Here is a 14,966-nt window from a genome sequence, read left to right as displayed (position 1 = left end):
AACGGGTTCCACATCGGATTACAAGGGGTTAGGATCTCTCATATTCGGACCTAATTATAGCTTGGGCCATTGTCATATCTACCTTCTGTTCTGCAAGGGCATTCCGAGAACTTCCTTGCAGTCTACGACTTTCGGGCCAGCTTTCACTTACTGGAGATTTTTGTTTTTTGTAACAAGTTTAAATAACTCATGGAAGTTAACTTCGATAGCCTGACTTGAGATTTGAAGGGTAGCTGATAATTAAAAAGCACGCCTTTAACCATCAAGCCATCCCATCATATTTTATTATATATTGCGCACTTTCAGAGCCGCCATTAAAATGATGATAAAATTTTATGTGGGAAGGATGATCAAACGTGCCCCATGATTACTGCTTGTTGGTCGGTTCCTGATTTGCACCTTGACTTTTCCGACAAGGTTTTGATATATACCGTTCAGTCCAGATCAGGATTTTTCTTGTAAAAACACATGAAGGAAGAGGCTCGGAGCCTCATATAACTATACAAGTGATTGGTCCTACCGGAGTTTTTCCATCCAAAACGAGATTAGATTCAGTGGATTTTAGGAATATTATTTGTTTTTTTACGGTTTGTATCTCGATTGGGTTACATTTAAAGGGGGGGGAAATAACAGTTTTACTTTGGGATACATCAAGACAGATGATATGTTATTCCAACTTTTTGGACAAAATTAACCATAACTGAAGAACAAATCATCTTAGGTCAAAAGTCGTTCGCTAAATAATCTTTTAAAGATGCTTCCAGGCAAGCTTCTTAATACGCGCGTGACCACAACTAATCACCAAGTGTAATGTGAAAGCACCTAAAAAACGAAAGATTACATCTGTGACATCTCAACAGCGAAGAAAGGACCTTACAGCAACAGCTAAGGCTGTCCATGTTAATTGTCAAGGGAAAAAAACTTTGCTTGTAACTTTTCATACCCTATCGTCGGTCTGAAGCAAAACAAAAGCATAAGCATTCGGGCCAGGTTCAATCTTCTTTAACTAATTATAAAGCCTATTTAATTATACACCTACTGTTGGACAATCTGTTGTTCTAGGAACAAGGGCTGGAGCTAGCTTATGCCATCAATGAAAAATAATACTGTAGAGGTTATACAAACTGAAACCCCATTAGAAGCCTTACATTCTTGAGTTTCTCTCCTTTCTTATCATGGAGAGGGACTGATCGGATTCCTGGTCTTAGATCCAAGACAGGCAAGCATGTTTGACCACCAAAGTCATCCTTGTCTGACATATCATACTCTTGCACTTCAACCCGAAGCAAAGCCAGTTCGGGAACGGTTAGGGGGAATGTGAATTCCTCATTCCAAGCTGGAGACCAGTTATCCTCGATTATCTTTGTTTTTCTCTTTGCTGCATCAGCTGGTACCCCAACTATGTAAACCTGCAGTGTGGATTATTAGTTCATTAGCAGGAAAGCATGCGTGAGATAGATACTTCAGGAACATGATACAGATGCCAGCAATGTAACAGAATAAGGCAGGATTAGAACCTCAAAACCCTCACCAATCACAGATACCAATCTCCAAGTCTGGTGATTCAAACTTATTTGCAAAATCTAGAGATTACCTTGAGGATAACAAATCAAATGTTCATTTACTTGTCATCACACATCGTTTTCTTAAGCTAGAATGTGAAAGAAAATAGATATGGTTTGCTCATTAATGGCTTTTAATCACTTCAGAGTGAATTGTGTTTCGACCAATTGTGGATAAGGCAGGTTAACCAAAACAAGTTGAAAAGTCCTTTTCCCATTCGTAGGTTGGAATGATGATGCTCAAGTATTACGAGGTTTAATGACAAATTTCACATTTACATGTGAGTAGGATACTTAATCCAACCAACCTTTGTGTAGAAGTCTGGTGGTGAGTATGAATCAAAGTGTGTGTGGCTAAAATCAAGGCGCCATCCATCACCCAAGTATACTTTCACCTGTTAATAGATAAAATAGAGTTCGGGAAGAGAGCTTCAGACAAATGAAATTCAATTTCAAGCAAGACTAGTACACTCACATTTAATGTCTTTGTTACTGGTAATTTTGTTTTAGGATCAAACACCTCGTTATTTGGACCTTTCTCCAATAGAAAATCTGGTTTCTTAAGGTAACCACAACCTCCATTGGCCCTAAACATCCCATGCATCAGCCAAAGTGATTTTCCATATCCCTGTTAAAGGAAAGCTCACATGTTACGAGGACTTTATATGGCTGACATTCTGTGATCATCATATATGCAAGAACATGAAGCTTTGGATTGCTTATCTAATTGGAACATCCAGGTAGCCTAAAAAAAAATCAAGTCCCGTGATATCCAAGTCACTCATGGTTCATAAAGGATATAGTCTTTTAACTTATGAATGCCTCCTTCATGAAAGAAAGTTGCTTGACATCATATGGTTTCGGAAACAAACCTGCATATTAAACGCAATCATCTGAGCTCCATGCATCCATCCAACAAGTGGTTTGTAATTAGAGGAGGTGATCCGAGTTCCCTTAGGGTAAATTCTCAGAATATTATTTTGTGTAAATCTGGGAAGAACAACAGCATATATTAGCACTATCGATCTGGTTTTAAGATGGACAATAGCAATAGAAACTTCTTTGAAGCATCGGTAATCAGTAATGTTCGATAGATACCTCACTACATCAGTTCCATTTGTTGCCGCAGCCTTTTCAAGTTCCTGTTCACTCAAACTAAGACGTCTAACTTTATCAGCTGCAACTTTCAAAGCATCCTTTAAACAACCCTTTGGCTTCCCAGCGTGTATTGTGATTAGACGTTTATATGCAGGTGCCCCTAACTGGCCTGATTTATTGTCACAATCGGTTAGGTCTACATCATCTTGATCACTGTCGCTCTGCCATTTGTGAAAAAGTTAACGAAACACCTTAAAAATCTTACTTAGACTAGCTAGGCAAGATTCGCCTCTATGCTCACCCTATCATCCGCTTCTAGTTCAGCTGTATGGCATGGTATCCCTGATGCTTCGTCATCTTCTTCGGATGAATTCCTTCCACCTGGTGATAAAGGTCCCTTTCGCTTGATGCCACTAGATTCAAGATACTCTTTTGGTGGTTTGGTTGAAATGATTATTCGATGTTTCAATGACTCCGGAGAAGGGAACTGTAATAAGGAATCTGACTCAGGATAGTACAGCATTCCGCCAAATGTTTGAGTAACCATCTACGTGCAAAGGTATTGGAGGTTATAGATAAATAGGAAACAGAGAAGCTGAAAATTCAAATCCTTGAAAATGAATTGAAAGCTAACCTCTGCAACTTTAGCCTGAAGTTCTGGTGTGAGGTGATCTTCTAAAGTTATGATGACTGGATAAGGAGAACTAGCGAAAGCATAGTCTCTTATGGACTTCAGACATTTTATGAGTGGCACTGGAGTGGTCAGGGTCCTACGATTAATCAGGATACAACTTAGTAAGAGAACAATGATTCAGAATCATAACATCCATGTATGTCTTTCCTACAATGAATGTGTTTTTCTTTAACTCACTAATAACTCGATTCAATAACACTTCATTAGCTTCTGCTTTCCAAAATGTAATCCATGCTATCCCTACATAGATTTTTCTCACTCTCTCACTATTTAGCAACTCCAATTTCTTTTGCATGAAATCCATTCAGTGAATTCTATTCATTATATTATTTTTGTTAACAAAAAATAAAATAAAATAAAAGTTAAAGACGCCCTGTCCTTCATGCTTCAGGAAAGGGAAAGATGAGTTATACAGAACAGTGATATATTGTGCCTCTAAAAGCTTCTTCATTCTGATTTGTAATAGCACTAAACATTTCGCTAAATGTTGCTTTCAATTTAAAGAAAGGCTTCTGCTTCAGAAATACTACCATCCATGTATAAAGTAGTGGATATGCATATCCACAAATACATAAAGGCAAAAGAAAGTACTGACATTCGCAAAAATGGTAAAATTGCAATCAGTATATACCTTCCATGAAGAACAAGAATCTCATCTTTTGCGGAACCTGGCCACAAATCTAGTTCAATTACTCTTACACCTCTCTGCAAAGCTTTTACAATTGGCACCTCGCTACAATCACTACTCAGTTGATTCCCAGTTAGGTAGGAATTATGCCCTGTATATATGAAATACTGTGCCAATGGAGCAGTCATATCATTGTGTACCTGGAATGACATAATTTGTCAAGGGCATACTCAACACGGTCCCCTTACAAATTGTTCAAAGCATACCCAGAAAAACATGGCAAAGATGCAGATAAGTAATGCTCCAAAGATCCCTGTTCGTAAGACTTGTAAGTAAAAATCTTTTCGTAATTTCTAAAAGAGAAGTTATTGTTTTGGTTCTTGATCATAACAAAAAAAAATAATCCTTTCTGCTAATCAATCAATTTCTAGGCCCACACACCTTAATCAATGTATAATTCTAATCGCTAACAAAATCAACAAAAGGGGGCAGTGCTACTTTCACCTAGTCCACAATGTAAATGCCCCGCTTCCTGCACAATACAAAATTGCCAGGAAAAAAAATGTAGAGAAAAAAGAGAGAGAGAGAACCCCACCTTTGGAATCCCAACTAAAATGCAAGAAATATTTAGACCCATCATTTGCTGTAAAAAATTACAAACTTTATCCAACCCCATTTTCCGAGCTTCTCTAAAGTTCAAATTACAACAAGAAATAATTGAGAAAGAAATGGTTTGGCATCAACTGCACAAGATTTTGCTTTCTTTACCCTATCCATGATTAAAAAAAAAAACATGATTTAAAAGCGTAAATCACAATTGTGATACTCTAAATTTCGTAAACGTGCCAAATACATTTAGCGACAGAGTTAGGGAGAGGGGTAACCTGAGAGGTGATGGGTCCATTGAGATCATCATAAAGCAAGAAATGGAAAAAGTCATCAAGATTAAGTGAATGTCTGCTGTATCTCGTCAAATGATGCCTCCTGTTAATGACCTCCTCCACGATCTTCTGTGCATCCGCCAGCGTGCAGTCAAGCTCGTCCTGGTGCAAAACCAGGAAGCGCCGGAGCTGATCAGCCGTCATGTGGGACCCACCATTCGAGAACTTGGAAAAAAGTTGTTTCACGTCTTTGGGTGGCTCAGCTTCCGTGATCTTGAACTTTCTGTTAAAAAGATTAAACATCTTGTAATTATAACTCCCCATTTCATCTTTGTTGCTATTGCTAGATTCTGGTAGTGGAGATGGTCTATGCTTGTCTTTCTTGTAGCTCCCCATCGTTGAGTTTCTCTGCCACGCTATCTGGTTTTTTTTGTTTTATTTTCCAGAACCTTTTTGGCTTGAAGATTTGGAAGACAGGGAGGGAGAGAGACTGAGGAGAGCCTATAAAACAGGAGAATTTGTAGCTCTATCTATCGTAGGAGACTATAAAAGCAAAAGTACCAGCTTGATATCTGGCTTCTTCTTCTTCTTGTTGACTAATATCAAATGTCATAATTATCCTGCTCTCGTACTAGGATGCCTTCGCTGCAAGCCAATCATGTGAGGTGACATTTTTCTGAAACAAAGCAATTTCGAGTAAAATCAGATTAGAACAGCGATGTTCTTAGGAATTTATTCTAAGAATAGCGTAATGTTAAATTTCGAAATATTTATGCCAATTAATCTATTAAACATTATCTGTTATTGATGGGGTGAGATTCATGCGTTGACTTCCACCAAGAGTAATTAACCCATCCATGTTTAAAATCTCTTAATTACTATATTCATGGAATTCATTAGCAATAGTTACTTATTTAGCAGTGCTTGATAACGTGTTTAAAATGTTGTTTAGTAAAAATTTTAATTTTTTATTTAAAATTATTTCTTTTTTTATTTTGATATGCTAATATTAAAAATAAATTTTAAAAATATATATTATTTTAATATATTTAAAAAAAATACTTTGAAATCACTAAACATTACTTTAATTCCCAAGAGAACCACTCAATGTCCTATAATTTTAATCACTTGTCAACAAAAATATTAACGATAAAAATAAAATAAGTTCAGTAACAAAGCAAGTTTACTCGTATAAACATTTTCAAACCATCAAAATATTATTTCTAAAAAAACACACACACATAAACATCCTTTCATAATAACAATTAAATAGCAACCAAAGACGTTGTCTGAAGCAAGTCTAAAGATCTTGATAGAAAATTAAATTTATTAAGCATTCTTAGAGCATAAGATGAGCTCGTAATTATTTATGATTAATGGTATAAATATTATAATTTTACAATAATTAAAATAAGATTAACTATAATTGAAACCAATCCTGTAGTTATAAATCATAAGCCGACCATGATCAATTTTTAGCTAATAAAGCTTAACCATTTGATTTGGTTTGAACATCTAACCATGTGTTTGGCAAGGTGCTTTCTGGCATGGATATAGTGTACAAGATTGAAGCTGAAGGAAGACAGAATGGAGTGCCAAAACATCAAATTGTGGTTTTACACAGTGGTAAAATGCCTTTGTGACTGCCCTCTTTGTTGTTGATCAGCTGTCTATCTCCCTGCAAACTCATCAATACCAATGTAGATAGATTTTGTACCCTCTGCTATGTCTTAATTTCCAGTTTTTGTGTTTCAACGCATACAACTCTGTTAGCAATCGTATCCCCACACGTTTCCAAATCTTATTTTTACTTTTTGTCACTGAACACATTGATATATTTAGGCAATTAGTATACTATTAATCGGTGGGTTCCTGAGTCAATCATATTTTCATCGAAGGTGCTGCGCTGATCCAATGCAGTTTCAGTTAGAAGCAACTGGATATTCAAATACTGCCCAGCTAACAGGTATCAACAGATTTCTCCCCCTTTTGCTTTGGAAAAGCAGGGACACGGAAACACCAGGAATTTGGGCTTCTGTCCTAACGCACATGCAGGGAAGAAAGACAATGAAATGAACTCCGAACTTTTTAAGTTTTTCCTCGTGTTGTCAGAAGACTGAGAACATCACTTATAAGACACGTTAAGAGCTCCATTTGTGACTTGGACGTTGTTTCACGATTCAAATTCTTTTCTTATAAGAGTCACACGGACACGTTGATGATCGCACTCCATCAATTTCAATTTATAATAGCACTTCATTCTAATTAGAGGTGTGTTTGTGAGTGTTTTAGTAACTGTTGTTTAAAGGTTTTTTTTTATATATAAATGTATTAAAATATTTTTTAAAAAATAAAAAAAATATTTTTATTTTATCATATTAAAATGATTTAAAAATGTAAAAAATTAATTTTAAAAAAATATTATTTCTACCATGTTCACAAATACTATTTTAATCTTAATATACTTGTGTATATACACACATATATATTTCACTATATATTAAAGTTAATCCACTTTATTTTAATATTCATATATATATTTATTTGATGGAGCGGAGGGACATCGTCACGCAAATGGTTGATTGATCAAAGCGTGCATTCCATTTCTTTCCATATTCGGGTTCGCTTCATCCCTTTCAAAATGCTTATTTAGGGCCGTTTAGGCTTTTCTTGTATTTTGAATTAATTTTTTATATTATTTTGATGTGATAATATTAAAAATAATTTTAAAAAAATAAAAAAAATATATTATTTTAATATATTAGAAAAAAACAGTTTATACTCAATCACCTTTTAATTATTTTCGTAGAGCACTCTGAAGTGCGTTTTTTTTTTTTTTTTATCAGACTTCACCTCCTGACCCGAGGGATATATCAAGACTGGGCCCTGGAAAGCTTACATTGCAACTCCTGCTTTTAGAGCGTGTTTGGCATTGTGGTTGCGAGTGCTTTTCAAATAGTTTTTTGTGCCGAAATACATGCTAATGATGTTTTTTCATTTTTTAAAAATTATTTTTGACATCAACACATCAAAACGATCCAAAAAGTACAAACCGCACTCAATTTTAGCAAAAAAAAAAAATTCAAAATTTAACGAAACACAGTTACAAACACAATGCTAAACAGACCCTTATGCTCGGAGCAGTCCAAATTAATCATCAGCCTTGAGTGGCATATACTAGAAAGGAAGCTGGGGTTATCTACTATGCATTTCCGGATCAATGATGCATGGATCTGCCAACATGAAAACTTTCCCGTCTCGCCAGCTTGGTAATCGAGGTGAGAGCGAGAAATGAAAAACAACAAACGATCTTGGTAGTAGGAAACAATCGAAAGAAAAAAAAAACTACTCACAGGCAAAAACTCAAAGAGAAAAGGTAACAGTAATAATCAAAGGAAACTAGAAATTTCCAAGAAGTCGTATCCAATTTGCAAGTCATCTGTGCAATTTCAGAAGAAGAGGAATTACAGAGCAGGACTTTACTTAGGCAAGCCAGGCAATTATTGGCTCGAACAGAATTAAAACGAAAGAAAAACTATATATAATGAAGCCTAAGGGTGGTAAAAGGGTCAAAATTGCAAGACATGTGAAACTTCTAAACTTGTATCTGTGACATGGTTGTCAGCCAATTTGAACGGAAAATCTACAGTAACACGGTAATACTTCAGGTTCACAAAAAAAGTAACATTTCCTTCAATTCGTGAATCATGACCTATGGTAGACAATCATGGATGTAGCAGATTTTAAGGCATCCCAGAGTCCAACAGCAAACAACCAAACTAGATCGAGAACAGACCTTTATCCTGTAGTTCAATCAATAGAAAGAAAACATAGAATAAAGTAAACAACATGCAGTCATATCACTCTCCCAGCAATAATTGTTAGACAGAAGTTCACTGGCAATGACCCAACAGCTTGCAATTGAACACGAGTACCAAACTTGAAGGAACTCAAAGTGGACCTGAGCAAGTTGGGGTAAATCTCAATTAAATGAACATAGATCCAGTGCCAATTCTACCTTCTGAAAACCCTAAAAGAACCAAAATGATCTTGCACCTAAAATTTAATTAAAAAAAAACTCCAACTCTAGTTCTTGTTTGCCACACAAAAATACCCAACTTGCTCTCACCTGAAACTCTAGACAACTAAATTTGCTTATCCAAATACCTCCAGAATTCACCTTAAACAAATATTCACCATTCAGCTTTTCTAGTAAATCATTTTCCATAATTTTTTATCAGCAAAAATAACATAGTAGAAAATACTAAATACTCCATTAATCCAAACTCAAGAGCACAGCGGTCTTTCCTTTATATAACATAAACCACGACAGACACAACATAAATTCTACCCTCAATAAAAACCCGAACCCCCAAATTACACACACTGAATAAATAAGATACAACTAAGAAACCGATTCAGGCCTTCTTGCCGTTATTTTTACCGTTGTGGTTTCGCTGATGATAAGCAGTGGAGAAATTGGAATTCAAATCAGAGTAAAGCCCAACAACCTTGGAGATATTGCCGTTAAGTTCTTGAATCAGAGAGACGTTTTTGACCATGTTGTCAGGAGTTCTAGACTGGTGATTCTCATTCACTTGTTGAATCAAAACTCTGTTTCTGTCCAGAACCGACTGAACTTGTCGAAAACTATTGTTGAATGTTGCCCAAACCTCTGCATCAACTTCATCTTCTTTGTTGGCGTTTTGGTTGGTAGTGATTGAGGGATTGGAGGTGTCTTCCATGCTCGATTCGGCAGCGGAGAATGAATCGAGGGTGGTGTTCATGTGTGAATAAAATTGTTTTGACGAGACATTATAAGAATTAAGAAAATTACCTGTTGGCTTTGAGCCTTTTGATCTTTAAGGAGAGAGAAAGAAAAGGAGACAGTGGATGTGGGTGATGGTGATGATATATGGATTTTATGAGTCTACGCGATTTGAGAGAGAGTGTGATGCATACAATACAGAGATGACAGAGAGAGAGAGAGAGGTGTAACTTTTAATTGTTACTGTAACTTCCAAGTCTTCGACTACTTTTGAGAGAAAATAAGAGGGAATTTCGAATGAAAATTACCATTTCGGTAATTATTTAAATCATGAGAATTTTTTATTTATCCTAATAATTCCAGTAATCCAAAAAAATTTACATCATAATTGATTTTTTTGACTTAAATATTATATATATATATATAATTAACTAGCTAAATTTAAACTCAGAGAAATTTTTTAATAAGTCAAAATTAGGTCTAAAAAAATTAAATTTTTGTTAATTTAAAAAAAAAAAAATATATATATATATATATATAAATTAATACAAAAAACATAATGTAGTAACTCAAATATTTTTATTGGTATGTTAAAAAAATCGAGATAATTACCTGAATTATCCATAATATTTTATGTTATAAATTGGATAACTAGCGATATCTTATTTGTTATTTTATTTTATTTATTTAAAAAAATTCATAGAGAAGAAAAGAAAAATCAAATCTAAAACCTACTAAAAATAATAAAAATATCACATCCTAAACTTTTCTCTCTTCATTGTAATTACATTTAAATCATTAAAGAGATTTTTATATATATATATTATTTTTTTATTAATATACTTTTTTAAAAATAATATAAATATACATGATTGATCAAATTTTAATTGTATAATAACTCAAATTAAAATTTGACATAACATAGATACTTAAATTTGTGATTAAGAAAATAAATTTTTTTCTTACAACAAGAAAAATATTTCATTTTTATTTTTTTGTATTTTTAACGGTATCAGGTAATGCTAAAAGGCAAAAATCTAAATCTTTTGACGGAAACACATCCCAAAATATTGGTGAACCACGCGCTATAAGTGCGAAAAGGGGTGCAGATTTTTTGAAATATCTTAAGCGGTTATTTTATTTTATTTTCTTTTTAGAAGAATCTTTTACTGTATTTTTTCCGCTTCATCCTAGGCCGTATTTGGATGGGAAGAGAAAATATCGGAGAAGTCAATGGTTTAGGACAACAAGAAGTCATAGAAAAAGAACACGTTCTTTTGTTTTGTTTTACCTTTATTTTATGCAACTTGGATATTAAAAGGCTAGAAAATATCTTTCAATTGAAAAATGTCTTCATCCAGTAAACATGAGCTCCGATTAACAAAAACCTAAAACAACTTATTGTTTCACTATGAATCCAAATATAAAATATTATAGATTAAAATAGTGTAATAATTATTTTGTATTTTTCTAAAAATAAAAATAAAAATAATAATCTAATTAATAAAGATAATACAGTCTTTTCGTAACGTCCATTAATCATTGCTAGAATGATCACGAGCAGCTTGACCTTTTAATATTTTTTAAATATGATAAAATACTTAAATTAATCTTAGAAGAAAAGGTTATTTAACTGACAAGGAGCTTTTTCTAATTTTTATTTTTTAAAGCATGGTAACATAATTAAATTACTATTTTAGACACACACAAAATCAAACTAACATCCAGGTTTTTTTTGTATTTTTATTTATAACCAAATTGTTTAAGGGGTAATTTGATATTTCAATAAATATAAAATATTATTTATAAGCCAAAAGTGGCTAGCACGTATGAGATACTCGCGCTCTTCATGTGGCATGTGCAGCATGACATGACATCCAAACAACAACTTCTACGATGATATTCGAATTGTCTCAACAACCTCTCCATTCTTGGAAGATGCATACGGCCAATAGACTTCTGGTTTGATGTCGGCGATCTTATTTCTCTTTCTCTCTTTTCTTTCTCATCCTCAATTGGTTAGGAATTGAGCTTCTCGATTGAGTTCGAGTTTAGAATTTCATGAGTTGGGAGTTTGGAATATTAACCTAGATCCAAGAGATTCACCTGATTTAGTTATTTTTTTTAAGCTCGTGTGTTTTTCAGTTTCTTCCTTCAATAGTTTTTTATTTTCTTTCTATAGGTTTTTCACTGGTTTTTAAAATAACTCGGTAATTTTGAGTCTTTTTAATTGTTTTTCTTTTGTTAAATTTAGCATTTTCAAATAAATTTTGTTTTTCAATTGATTAAATATAAGTAAGAGATGCTCATATCATGATATTTTGTTTGATTTTTTTTTCGGGTCATTGCTCTAATGTCGCATGCGGTTTCTTTCAATGTCGTCGTGCAACCTTTGATGGTGGTGTTGAAACTATCTCGGTGAGCTTTTTTTTTTTTTTTTTTGTAAGACAATGTTCATGGTAGAGATATGGTGACTCTTCTACCGGATTTTATTTATTCTCCTTCATAGTATAGTATTTTTAGAGTATAGTATTGACAACTTATTTTTTAAAATTAATTATCGTCAATTTTTTATTATTTGTTTTATTTACTATTAATATTTTTTAATTATATTATTAAATTAATTTAATTTATTGAGCTCAAATAAGTCAAAGACCTCTGCTTTGTATTCGAATTAGTCCAGGAAATTTTGTTTCCAGTCCCTCCCTCGAATGAATAATCATTCGAATGGTCTTTTGTTATTTTACACAAAAATATATTGCGATGAATGGATATGTGCTTGGTGCTATCCAAATTCCAGTTTTAGATTCAATTCACCACAAAAACAATTATTAAAAACTCAAGGAATTTGTAATTCTCTCTTCATTGAGTAGGCAGCGAACACTCTTTTCATCTTTCAATTTGGAAAAAATTACTCCGTCATTATATGGTTTGGTAGTATTGTACTTGCCAATCAATTTTTTTAAAATTTATATTTTATAACATGAACTTTGTTGTTTGCATATTAGTTATATCATAAATATTATTATGTAGTTTAATTTATTTTATACTCATTAATAATATAATCTGTAATTTTTAAAAAATGAGTAAGCAAGTGTAGTTTTAATAAAATTATAAGATACTAGAAGTAATTTTTCCTTAATTTTTCACTTTTGGTTAAAAAAATTCAAACTCTATTACATCGCAATAGCTATATTAATGAAATTAAAATTTTAAAATTGACAATTATTTTTTTAGATATTTAAAAGATTAATGATTTGAATTTTACTAAGATAATATATTTTGTGTTTGAACGAATATGGTGAAACCAAATAAAAATCTTGTTATTATAGAAAAGGGATGCATGTTACAGCTTATGTTTTTTTAAATTATTTTTTATTTAAAAAATATTAAATTAAAGAATATTTTGAATTATTTTAATATACTGATGTTAAAAATAAATAATAAAAAACATAACTCTAATATATTTTTAATTAAGAAACACTTATAAAAAAAACACTATACATCTAATTACAAAACTCAAACTAACAGGATACAAGTTGCTAGATGCAATTTGGGTGGTTAACACGCGTCAAGCAAATTAATTTTTTTTAAGTATTTTAAATAATTTTGATATACTACTATTAAAAATAAAGAAATAAAGAAATTATTTTAATATATTTTTAATTAAAAACTACTCTTAAAAATCTCTGGACCTCCTATTACAAAACACATAAAGTAACACACGAGAGAAGTTGCAGAAATATCTTGTCTGTGATTTCTTTTTCGAATATTAATTATTACTGCACCGGGATTGGATCAGAAGAAAGATCGTAACAGGTTCCCAGTTTTGCCACGACAGCAAAAGATCACCTACTTTTTCTCTTTTATTTATTTATTAAATTATGTATGCATCAGATAGTTTCTTTCAGATACTTATCCTTCACCTGATACTCTAAACATCACGTGCTACCATTTCTTTCCTTGCCAATCAACAACCAAGTTCTCAAATAATAAGAGGCGAGAGAGATAATCTATTCAGGGATCAGGATCATGTTGAACGATGCTGTATTATCATTGCTGATTAAACTCAAACAACGGGATCCTGATCCCATTGATAGCAACAAAGTTATGGGTTAGAGATTCTAGTAATTTAAATTCTTTGGTCATCGGCCAACAAAAAGGTGGAAAAAAAGAGAGGAATTTCTGAGTTGGACACGAAGTTTACAGTGGATTTTCCTCAGATTTTTAGTTAGAACTTTCAATTCATCATTTTGTCATTTTTAGTTAGAAATAATTATGAAAAAACTACGATATATATTGCAGGTAATGAATATAAAATGAATAGCAGGTCTCATCCAACAATTTAAATTTAAAATGGGTTTTTCACTTGGAATTTAATTGATTAAATGGATTTGTTTGAGTTGAAGATGCAATAGAATTTGTTCAAGAATTTTACTGTTACAGTGGCTGGGTCAATGGATTTAGAGAACTGTGGTCCCATAAGCTCAGCCGTCATAAAGGCACAGACAAAATGTCTCCAACAAGCTCAAAGAAGCCTTAATTCAATTAGCCAGGTGAACAGATACCAAATTTGACTTCTAACATCATAAGAGCTGAGCTTGTTTTTTTGTGTGTTATCTGTTGTGTTCTTGAGTCGTTACATTAACTGTAATTTTATGGTTATGACTAATCATCTATATTAAGCCCTAATTGCAGCAGATAGCATTTTTTATAGAGAAAGAGCAACTAACAACAATCATATAGACAGAACTGCCTTGTTTAAAAAACTTCTTTTTTAAAAAAATCCTCTCTTATTTATCCACTCTTGCTGAAGTGGTAGTTTGTGGATTCATTACCTGATGGAGAGCTTGGAGTGAGGACTGGAGAAACTCGAAGACTTTGCCACAGGGGTCATACTTCCTTTTTTGTGCTCATGAGAGATCTGTTTGTCAATGCTAGTGGTCTCTCATGATTCTGGGACTTCGCCAAGATCATAGGCGGTTTCATGGTTGCCATGTATTGTGGTATGCCAGCCCATGGAATGGAAGTGTCGCCCTTGGAGTTCTTATGAACGCCAACAGGCTTTGATTATTCTTAATGCTGGGAGACATAAATATGCAATCACTATTTCATCAACTTGAGCTTGTGTTGAAATCACCATGGTTATGTAAGATAACACGTCCTGTTATTGACAAGAAAAAAAAAGTGCTCAAATCCTTTCCAGCTTGAATAGTTCTTAGGCGTGACTTTCATCCTAATTCCATTTTCACAAGCCATCCAGCGCAGATGGGATGAACAAAGAGGACTCTCCTATCATGCTCTGTGGGGATATTTATTGATCAAGGCCTCATTT

The 14,966-nt window shown here is 33.2% G+C and overlaps 2 protein-coding genes across 3 annotated transcripts; both read right to left on the bottom strand.

Moving 5' to 3' along the window:
* Positions 1-665: 665 nt before the first annotated feature.
* On the bottom strand, positions 666-5,598 carry LOC7494493 (phosphoinositide phospholipase C 6). Of its 2 annotated transcripts, XM_002311186.4 has the most exons (9): positions 4,867-5,595; positions 3,986-4,182; positions 3,295-3,430; positions 2,962-3,207; positions 2,661-2,881; positions 2,435-2,552; positions 2,038-2,190; positions 1,871-1,957; positions 666-1,409 (listed from the first exon to the last, which is right to left on the bottom strand). In XM_002311186.4, the coding sequence occupies exons 1-9, from the start codon at positions 5,257-5,259 to the stop codon at positions 1,116-1,118; spliced, it is 1,845 nt and encodes a 614-aa protein (XP_002311222.2). In that variant the 5' UTR covers positions 5,260-5,595; the 3' UTR covers positions 666-1,115. The 2 variants fall into 2 exon arrangements, with proteins under 2 accessions (XP_002311222.2, XP_024462519.1); XM_024606751.2 differs by lacking the exons at positions 1,871-1,957; positions 2,038-2,190 and having other exon boundaries at positions 4,867-5,598.
* Positions 5,599-9,115: 3,517 nt separating this feature from the next.
* Positions 9,116-9,767, bottom strand: LOC7494492 (protein EARLY FLOWERING 4). The gene has a single exon (XM_002311185.4). The coding sequence runs from the start codon at positions 9,648-9,650 to the stop codon at positions 9,282-9,284; it is 369 nt and encodes a 122-aa protein (XP_002311221.1). The 5' UTR covers positions 9,651-9,767; the 3' UTR covers positions 9,116-9,281.
* Between the last annotated feature and the right edge of the window lie 5,199 nt (positions 9,768-14,966).

Source organism: Populus trichocarpa, chromosome 8 (assembly GCF_000002775.5).
Source record: "Populus trichocarpa isolate Nisqually-1 chromosome 8, P.trichocarpa_v4.1, whole genome shotgun sequence".
In the NCBI taxonomy this organism is placed as follows: Eukaryota; Viridiplantae; Streptophyta; class Magnoliopsida; order Malpighiales; family Salicaceae; genus Populus; species Populus trichocarpa.
The sequence above is the reverse complement of the archived record's forward strand: the minus strand, read 5'-3'. Positions and strand labels throughout refer to the sequence as shown.